Genomic DNA, 10,104 nt, shown 5'->3' with positions numbered 1-10,104 from the left:
GCACTAGCGTCTTTAGCGGCTACCTTCAGCTTACAGCATTCACACTAGCATTATCACAACTAATGCTATATATCTAGTTTTTAAAATGTTTTAGCATTATTTTCCTATGAAGATTACAGGAATAACATTTGGCTATGTGTGGCTTTTGGGAAAACCGTAAATGTTTACATTTAGGCTGTGATTGTTCTGTTAGCCTACAAACCATATCAGAGAAGAAAACAGTTATGTACCCCTCACAAGAAAAAGTTTGGGGACCCCTGATCTACAGAACCTGCTGAATCATTTTGGGGTCACCGTGTCACTGGAGCCAATCCAGCTACTGTAGGGCAAAGGTGGCAATCACCCTGAACAGGTCGCAAGTCTATCGCAGGACTGCACACACACACATGCACACCAAGGGGCAATTTAGAGTCACCAATTAACCTACGAAATATATTTTTGGACTGTAGGAAGAAGATAAAGTGTCTGGAGAAAACAAGGAGAACATACAAACTCCATGTAGAAAGTACTAAACCAAGATTCAAACTTCTCTAAAGAAAAATCTGAGTGACTCACCTTCTGCAGGTACAGGACCATTCCCTTTAGGACTCCATAGAAAGCCTTCCAGCCTCTTTTACCCCAAGGAGCTGCCCCAGAGAGACATGCAGCATTTCAACAGTTGCACAGATCAGTTCAGTATCAGAAGTTCGTTTGAAGGCTTTTTCTGTATTCAGGAAGCCAAATCTGAAATCTTTTCACTAAATGAAAGTGAACGTTTATTTCATCAACCAACATGTGGTTGTTCAAAAACAGAAAAAAGACACTTTTCATGTTAAAACTGTAAAAAATCCAAGAGTTTTAAGGACAGTTTTATTCCAATTTATTCTTTTAATCTAAATCAAAACTATATCAAATATCTCACTTCGTTTCTGTTGCCATTTGCTCTTATTTTGACAAAGCAATTTTATTAACCTTCGCAGCATTTATTTGTTATATTTCTTGTCAATAAGGTTTTTTTTGCCGCACTCACTGCGTTTGCCATCGATGTCTGCGTGCAGCTTCCTCTTCAGAAAACCCTGGATGAGCACGGAGGCCTTCTTGTCCTGGGGGACATCCAGGAAGGGGTTTGCTTTTGACCGGAGGGGTGTCTCTTCACCTGTGTTTTCCTCCCCCATCACACTGTTCTTCAGCTCCTCCTCGTTACTTTATCAGACGGGCGAGGAAGGACACCAGTGAGATGGTTGTGGATCAGCTGATGAGTAAATTTGTGTTTTTCTGTCAGGTTACTTACACGGCCCACTTCAGTGGCTCGTTCTTTATGGAGTTATAAAAACTCTGCAGCATAAAAAGAGCGGGAAAACGTTCAGGTTTGCGTATGGTTATGGTGCTTTGAGGGAATAAATGCGTGATAAAATTACTTTCAACAGGTCCTTGTTGAAGTTTCCTCCTTCGTTCATCCCATCCAGGTTTGATACAAACTTCGAGGATGACATTGGCTTTCCTACATGCTGTTCACAAACACGCCAGTGACTAAACGGTTGATGGGAGAGTGCATAACGTAGAGCTTTCTTACCTGTCCATGCAAGTCAGTGTTGAGAAGCATCAAGGCACATGTCAGAGCCAGCACAGACCCTGAGGATACCGACAAGAGGGATGACTTTTGATGCATCTTTGACATTCTCATGCATGTAGACTCACCTGAGGAAGAGTATGTGGAAGGATTGCACTGCAGGAAGCGGGAAGAGAAATGCTGCAGGACACGTTCTCTCTCCTGGCTCTCTCCGATCAGTACCACCTCCTTCAGGAAAGACCTGAAGGACAAAACGTAAAAGATGTTTTCTGAGGCTGTTTAACCCAAAAAATAAGACTAGGATTCTCCTTTTTTTTCTTACCTAAGGGCTTGGTCCAAAGTTTGCCCAGTGAAGTCAAAAAATGTAAGGTATTCTTCTCCAACAGCATGGCTAAAGTCATTACTGAACAGAAAAACATGCATTATGATTGAAAAGTCTCATTCCCAATGAAGGTTTTCATATAAGTGATAATAACATTCATAACACCACAAAAGTACCACTGATCATCTTTAAATTAATACTATTTTAGTCCAAAATAGTCCCATTTGAAACTTGAGCATTTGAGACATACAATCAGTGGATCTATTCAAAATTATTACATAACATTTCAGCCTTTTCTTTTCTAGTCCAAAACAAGTTTTTAACCCATTTACTGAAACTAACTTTAATTTTAGAGGATTTTTATTTTCCTCCTACTACTCATGATTTGATCTTTTATATTGTTATTGTTGGTCTTTGTTTTATTAAAGAAATTGATTTATTTAAACTGAACTCATCTCAAATACCTATTATTTTTATGTTTATTTATTTTGGTGTCACATCTGTATTCTGTTTTGTGGTCTGTTTATGTTGAAAAAGCTTGAAAAATCAATAAATAGGTTTTGATAACATTATTTTAGACCAAAAAACATAAATACATTTAATTTAATGCTACAAATAAAAAGTTATATGTATCATAACTATTTTTCGTAAAGAATAAGAATTGATTTAGTCAGAAAGAAGTTAAAAAAATATCTGAATTTAGCATCAGAATTTATCACAGATACCAAAACAAGAATTCGAAACTATTTCACAATAAAAATATTTCACATTTTTATTCCGTTATGTTTCTAATATTTTGTCTTAATTAAAGTAAATGACCCTTCTGGTTACTAAATAAATTCATACCCTCAAAAAGCTTGATTTCTCCAATAACTAAATGTGTTTTTTTACTACTAGGACAGTTGGGCCTTTAATCATTATAGCTTCTAATTTTTATAATCTCCTCACTCTCTGGAGGCAGTCAGGATTTTGCAGGTTTGTAGTAGAAAACACTTTTAATTCACAGTGGTTGTTTGTAACATTAAGGCACAACAATAATAGACAATAGTTAAACAAAGTGTTCCAAAAACGGTTTTTGAGTTGGAATACTACTAATAATACTACTTTAGAATAATGTTAATAAGGCTACAGATTTGCTGAATCAGAAGTGCACACAAGTCCTTCCCGTTTTATATGTTTTATTCCAGTAAAACAGTCTGCGGTCTCTAATTCATGCAAATGATTTTTTTTTTTCTGTCAAAAATTCTTAAGAAGACAATCCGCATCCTGACTGCACAAAGAATTCAGAATATTTTGCGTGTATTTTATTTTTAAGCTCTTCATTTAGAATCAAAGCCACTTAGGGGGAAAAATAGTGTGCTAAACTTTTACCAACTTTATGGTATGTATAGCTGTTAAAAGTAAAGGATAAGAGTTTCCTTTTCTTCACATTCAAGTTTTTGTTCATTTGAGCTTCAGATTTGATGTTTTGTGTCTATAAAATGATATAATTAATTTTTTGGGGGTTAATTTTGTTCATTAGTGATCACATGAATGATCAGAAAGAATAAATTTATTTACTGTTTTAAGGATAAAGTGTACATTTCGGGAGTGCTTACTCTTTGTCTAAGTGTTTCACCACATCTGCTCGCTGTATTCCATCCAGGTTGAAGAGCCGCTCAGCCAGGCTCCTGGCCATGGCCTTGTCCACTTTTCCATTCATGCAAGCCGATTCTGGAGCTTTGTGTTGTTCTCCGTTGACTTTTTTTACGTCTTCGATGTCGGTCGGCTCTGATTCTTCAGCTTGATTTGGCTCGTCCACCGCATGTTCTAGGATGACATCCTGTACCTGTAACTCTTGTGTGACCTCAGGCTCAGGAGACAGCTGCTCGTTGAGTTCTGACTCGCATGTCTTCTCTGGCAGCTCTGAGCACATCTGCGTCGGTGAATCCAGCATCTCCTCCACCGGTTGTATTGTCTCTACCTGCTCTGTCACTTCTGGGTCCACACTGAGCATCTCCTCAGGCTGCTGTTGGTTTTCCGATTCTTCTTCAAGCTCCATTTCTGGCTCCAACTGTTCACATTCTTCAGCTTGAGGAGGCACCTCCACGAGTCCAGACTCTTCATCCATGTCTAAGACTCAAAAGGCTAAAAAAATAATAATTTATTGTCCCATCAAGATTTTCCAGCACTTCTGCTTCCTTTCTAAGCTCTCTTTATTCTCTTCTTTGCTTTCTGCATCATTTGACTTTTCAGGCTCCACATCCTGACTAAAATCGTCACACAGCCTGGCTCTTCAGTCTGGGATCCTTCTGTCTTCTTCCTCAGAAAAGCTCCTGCAGGTGCCTGAGCTCCTCTGCAGGTGTGGATGTCAACGCTCGGTCCGGCTCTGCAGCTACATCCCTACGAAGAGTGAAAAACACAGAGTGGTTCCCGGTAAATGGACTATGTCATCATATTAGCCTTTAAAAATAGAAAAGGAAGTTGACGCAATAAGATACTTCCATGTGAAAATAAAAACTTGTTGCAAGTTGATACATTTATAAAAGTCTAGTCACTCAGAATTATTAAAAAATATCAATTTAAATCTTAATTAATTCTCCATTTAACCATTTCATAGGACATATTTTTTAAATGACTAATAAATGTGAGGGTAAATCCACACTAAGCATGACTAAAACCTGAAGGTGACGTGCCCATTAGTTAATTTGACCCATTACTTCCAACACTTTGGGCGCGTTTTGTTAAAAATAAAAAAAAAACTGAACTGAATACTAGATTTTTTGTGATGTTCCAATAAAAATCCCTAAAATAGATTTAACCATCAGATTTTATTCAATCTAAATTTAAGTAAATAAACAGTCCTGATGACTGAATAGCCAAACAAACTTAAAGCATTTAATCCCACCGGACATAAAACACAATTTTCCACACACATTTCCATTAAAAAAAAATTCTGAAAACTATGACTGATTGTTTTCAAAGGGACACTAATGAGACATGATTTGAATATTTTTATATCTAAGAATAAACGGGTTAACTATCAGTGTCTTTGGAAAACTGATACTTCTCTGGGTTAAAGAATCAATGTTGTTTACATTTTAAATAAAGGTTGGTTGAAAAAGTTCCTCTTTTTTAATTAGCTTGTGTAGTTGTCCAGGAGTAACTCATCACTAAGTAACAGATTACTTTTTGTTGCAGCAGAGATATTACTATTCAATTTTGAGTACTGATTATGTTTAGTAACTTCTGTATTACAAAGTACTAACTATTGTTTAAAGCGATGAGACTAAGAGTCATTAACATAAAAAAACACAACTTTTTTTTCACTTTTCTGCTTCATTTTAGTAATTTTAACTTAATGAATTAAATTTCCTGTTGGGCTTCTTGAACTCAAAGACGTTTAGTCCACTTTTGTGTTTCTAAATAAGCATATCTTGTCCTGTTTTGTCACAGAAGCCAACATTTATCTGTTTTGTTACTGCAGGCTAACCACTTTGATGAGTTAGCAAAAACAAATCTATTTAAGTGTACTACAAACATACTTAGTCAATCCTAACAGAGAATCCATATACTTACAGTTTACTTTTTATATACTGTAAACTTAAAATGTTCCAGTTAAATCTGAAGAAGTATTCAGCTGATACTTTCTATACTTGTACATGGTTTATACTGAAGTTTACTGAAGAAAATAAACTACTTTTTGATAAGAGAGGCCTCGAGTTCTCTTTTACTTCTATTTTTTCTTTTTTTTTCAAAAATGAAACCTAAATTTTAAAGAAAAAAGTATTCTGGGTTGGTCCTTCCTGTGCTTTCAGCTTACCAATCATAAACTACATTACTAAACTAAAATGTTCTGTGGTATTTGTCTCTTTAACTTTAAAAAAAAGTCGTATCACAATTCTACGGCAGTAATCATGTAATACAAAGGAATACTTTTGAATTACTTTGTTAAGTAATCTTTAACGCATTACTCTGTGGAAGTACGTTGCACAACACTGGTGGTTGCAGTGTCATGGACTTGAAACGTATCAGAATCAAACAGATTCCGCCTTCAAATGTGCATCTTAGATGTGTGGTGGTGAAATGATGATCTGTCAAGATACTCACACGTCTCCGCTGATGGATTGTGGCTCCGCTCTGATCAAACTTCACTTCAGCTCTAGTTCAGTTTCATCACTGATCTGTTGATCAGTCTCTGTCTAAAAACAGTCCTCCTCATCCTTGGAGTCAGTTTCAGCTCTGTTTTCTAAAGTTTCTGCGCTTTCAGGTTCTTCCTGTCTGCTCAGATGAATACCGATCTCCTCTTGTTCCACTTTCTAGGTTTAAATGAGTTGAAGAGTCCACCTGGAAGCCGGGAAACTCTCGAGACGCGTACTCTCACTCTGTGTTTTATCAATTTCTCGTTCAGTCTCAACACCCTTTTGTTGAAGTTTCTTCTCCTTTTGGCTCTTCCTGTCCTGTGAGATAACTGCTGACCTCCTCCTGTTTTTCTTCTGGTTCTATATGAACAGAGAAGTCCGCCTCTGAGCTTGTTTCAATGGGATCGGATGTTACCAAACGTTGCGTTTCCTCCTCTTTGTGAGCCTTCCATGAAATATCTGAAAGAATATTGTGAGAAAATACTGAATTCAAAACAACAAAACAGAGTTAAAAGAGTTCATTTCAGTGCCTAACTGCTCATGTGCAGAGTCTTTCTTCTCTGTCTTCAGTTCTTTCACATCTGGAGAATCACATGGCTGGAAATTGCAACACACACCATTGAGCATGAGCTGGAAGAGAAGACCTTGTGATTACCAGTGGGCTTTAGTCAAAAACTGTCTTATCTGGCCGGCGTTACATTTACTCAGTTCCTCCCACATTTACTCTTCCTGCTTCAAAAGCCCAAATGTGTCACGAAGTGATAATAATCTATAATAAAAAAAAATATTTAGACATTACCATCCGTGAATGTACTCCTTTATAATCCAGATTTTGTCTTTTTATATATATAAAAAAAGCCTCCTCTTGGCATGCTACTGCTGTGGAACACTGTGAGTGAAATGTCAGACGAGAACTTCCGGACGACAAACGATGAGCAAAGACTGAGTGAGAGCTGTACAGTGAAAATGGAAGGAGGATGGGGACAAGAGGAGGGCTTTCTGGTGAGCGGCTTAGCTTTCTGAGTGTGGAGTTTGTCACTTTAGGATTTCAGTGTGTTGCAATCACAAAAAAACCTTTCTGCCAAACAGGAAAGTTGCATGTAGGAGATCCAGACAAGTCTGTTTACATTCTGTTGTTTTCATTTGGTCTTCACTTCGTCTATCTTTTTCACAAATATTCATCTTTTGCCTTCATTATTGCATTCACGTCGTGTAACACGGCATCCGGTAGAGAACCTGACCGCACTTCCTGTGTGGGTGCTTCATTTTCAGTTCCTGACAGGGTGCAAAAAGCACAGGACGGAACAAAGAATCATATTAGGATCACAAGTAGATAAAATACACACAATATGTTTATTTTAGTGATGAATTTAACTAAAGATAAGCTAAAAATAGATATTTTTGGGTTCAATGAAACAAAACCTTTGACCCTTCACTGATTCATAATGACATATTGCGTGTTTCACATAACAACACTGGTCTTCAGTGTCATTGAAAGCACTGTTTACCATCAAAACAAAAGAAATCTGTTATTTAGATCTGCAGTTTTGGTATCGAGATGAACCTGCCAGAGCTTGGATGACGGTAAATATCTGTACAGAGTGCTGGAAGAAACGTGGCAACTTTCAACAGCACATCAGAATTAGGAAGTAGAAACATAATTAACAATACCAGAGAGGTGAAAAAATAATAAAAAGAGGAACTAGCGGAGAAGTGAAAGATGAACAAGATTAACATTTAGGTGTTTAGTAAGAATAGTCCAGATAAAGAGTCAAAAACATGTTCTACTAAAACATAGCAAAAGTAAGCATGAAGCTGAAGCATGACTTACCCCTTCTGGGCACAGAAAAGCATCATATGATCAATCAGCTTGTGGGGCTTTGATCGCACCACTCTGTCTTACTACATTGCTCTCAAAGAGTTACTCACTCGGAGACGTTTAACACTGACCTGTTTGTGTTTGAACCTGCTTGCGCTCAACAAACAAGCCCCATATCCGCTCTATTTACGCAGGGTGTTCTTGTAGTTGAATGAAGAGGGCCCCACATCTTGATTCTTGTCCTTCTTTAGTCTTCTCATACATGTCCAGACATTTGCGTCGCTCTCTGCCTTTAGCTTCTCTGTGGAAGAGGGAAAAAAAAAATCTGCTGAGTGGCAACAAAGAGGAAGAAAGCAAACTTTCTGATTGGCAAATGACTCAGGAGCTCAAAAGACACCTGAGAAGCCTCAGCCCACACCCACAGCCCTGAAGGCATGCATGCTTGCACATTCTGGTCAGATGACAGGAGTGGCGCAGCTTCATTCCAAGACACTACAAAGATGTGGTCAAACCAGATGTTTTCAGATTGGATTTACTCACATCAGTGTTGGTAAACCCTTTGTCTTCTTCTCTCGCAAGAAAAGACAGTTTATAGAAATGAAAACCAATCAGGAATGATTTTGATCAGTCATATGAGAAAGAATTTCACCTTTCTTCTAAATGTCAGCTCATTATTTCCTACCACATATTAAAATGACTTAGCTATAACTACATAAACTGCTTAATAGGACAAATTAAGGGGTTTTTAAGGGGTTTTCCTGTCTTTCAATCTCAGTTTTTTTAAAGAGTGAAATTCAAAACTGTATTCCTGTAGGTAAATCTGTAGTTTTTGATTTCTAACCTTCTCAGTGTCTAATTTAACTTAAACAAATAGTGTAATTTATTGACAACAATAAGTCATTTTTCATTTTTTAATTCAAAAAGCATCAGTTGTTTTCATCAGCATTTCAATGGGGGAAAGATGCATTTCTTTGTCCATAAATTGTCTTAAAAGTATGTTTATTTGCTTCTCTCGTTATTTATATGAAAATACTTCTGAGTACATACACTATTACTGAACTACATTTAATAATGTATGAGTTTTTATTTTTATTTTTTGAAAACATTACATATAATAAATGCATCAAAATAAATAAAATAGAATTAACAGAATTAATATATTACATTAATTAATTTAAACGTAATTAATAATCTATGAGTAATTTTTATTTCCAAGTAAATTACTTAAATTGTTTCATAATAGCAGTATTTTATTGCTTTTAACATAAATTCGACATATAAGTTTCAATAGTTGTCAGTTTTATGTTTTTGTTTATGTTTCACATTGGAAGTTATGGCGAAAATTATCAAACTGTCAAGTTTTTTTTTTTCATATATATATAATAACTTTTAACCTGCAGCCCCCCGAACCCCCTTGTCAGCCTGTGCTGGTGATGCAGTTCCACTCCTCGCCAGCAGGGGTCAGGCAAGGGAAAACCCACTAGTCGCGTGGCTCGCTTCAACTGTCAATCATCCTCGTCTGACTGTCTATGGTTCCGCCCACCGACCTGGACACTTTTAGCCCGCAATTTTTTTCCCACTTTTCCTTAAGATTAAATTTCAATGTTTTGTGGTCGCTGTACTCAAGTATCACTGCCTTACGCGCTCAATTCATTTAAAAATAAAATTATCTCGTGACATTCCTTTAATAAAGTTTTGACAAAAATTCTGGAATCTTTTTCAACGAAACTTTATTGACAAATAATGCACATACAGATTTTTTAAAAACTTTATTCAGGACATTTACCGGAACATGATATTCAAGTGAAGAGCAAAGAAAAATAAACTAAACATCAATTGTAAAAACAACAGAAATAGAAAATACCATGTTATTTTGTAAAGCTGAGACAGATAAGAGTTTTTTTTTGTTGGCACTGGTATAAACAGTGTGTCTGAATAACGTTTAATTTGAGCAATTAATTCAAATAAATTTGTAGTTTTATTTCTAATTGTGGTTTTAGGAATACAGTTTTTTTATATAAAATCAGGAGGTTTATCAGATAAACTTTTGAAGATTGTTTATAATCTTAATAAAACAAAACACAATGTTCTTCCAATCAGGAAGAAATTGAGATAAATAGATTAATAGATACAGTTGTTCCAAAGTGAGCCCAAACCTTTGCAGGTACTGAATTATTGGATAAAATCCCAGTACGATTTAAAAACATTCCTCTTTGACCTTGTAATTCAACATAAATGTGTTTGGAAGAAGTCGAAGCAGCAGTACTTTCGACTCCTTGGAGGGGATATTATT

General features: G+C 36.3%; 1 protein-coding gene across 5 annotated transcripts in view; it reads right to left on the bottom strand.

Annotated features, from left to right (window-relative positions):
* The window catches only part of LOC112136173 (PH and SEC7 domain-containing protein 3), a 12,306-nt gene extending 4,119 nt beyond the window's left edge, over nt 1-8,187 (bottom strand). The window contains exons 1-10 of one of the 5 annotated variants that reach the window (XM_036214569.1): nt 7,943-8,187; nt 6,528-6,622; nt 5,961-6,451; nt 3,470-4,253; nt 1,872-1,952; nt 1,553-1,790; nt 1,398-1,487; nt 1,271-1,314; nt 1,010-1,182; nt 556-626 (exon numbers count right to left, since the gene is read on the bottom strand). In XM_036214569.1, coding sequence (XP_036070462.1) covers nt 556-626; nt 1,010-1,182; nt 1,271-1,314; nt 1,398-1,487; nt 1,553-1,790; nt 1,872-1,952; nt 3,470-3,981 — 1,209 coding nt within the window. In that variant the 5' untranslated portion in view covers nt 3,982-4,253; nt 5,961-6,451; nt 6,528-6,622; nt 7,943-8,187. Of the gene's footprint in view, nt 1-555; nt 627-1,009; nt 1,183-1,270; nt 1,315-1,397; nt 1,488-1,552; nt 1,791-1,871; nt 1,953-3,469; nt 4,254-5,960; nt 6,452-6,527; nt 6,623-6,791; nt 6,939-7,942 lie in introns of those variants that run through there. The other 4 variants (XM_024257776.2, XM_036214568.1, XM_036214567.1 and 1 more) reach the window with 4 other exon arrangements.
* Between the last annotated feature and the right edge of the window lie 1,917 nt (nt 8,188-10,104).

This window comes from Oryzias melastigma, linkage group LG12 (assembly GCF_002922805.2).
Source record: "Oryzias melastigma strain HK-1 linkage group LG12, ASM292280v2, whole genome shotgun sequence".
Classification (NCBI taxonomy): Eukaryota; Metazoa; Chordata; class Actinopteri; order Beloniformes; family Adrianichthyidae; genus Oryzias; species Oryzias melastigma.
This window is presented reverse-complemented; position numbering and strand designations above follow the sequence as displayed.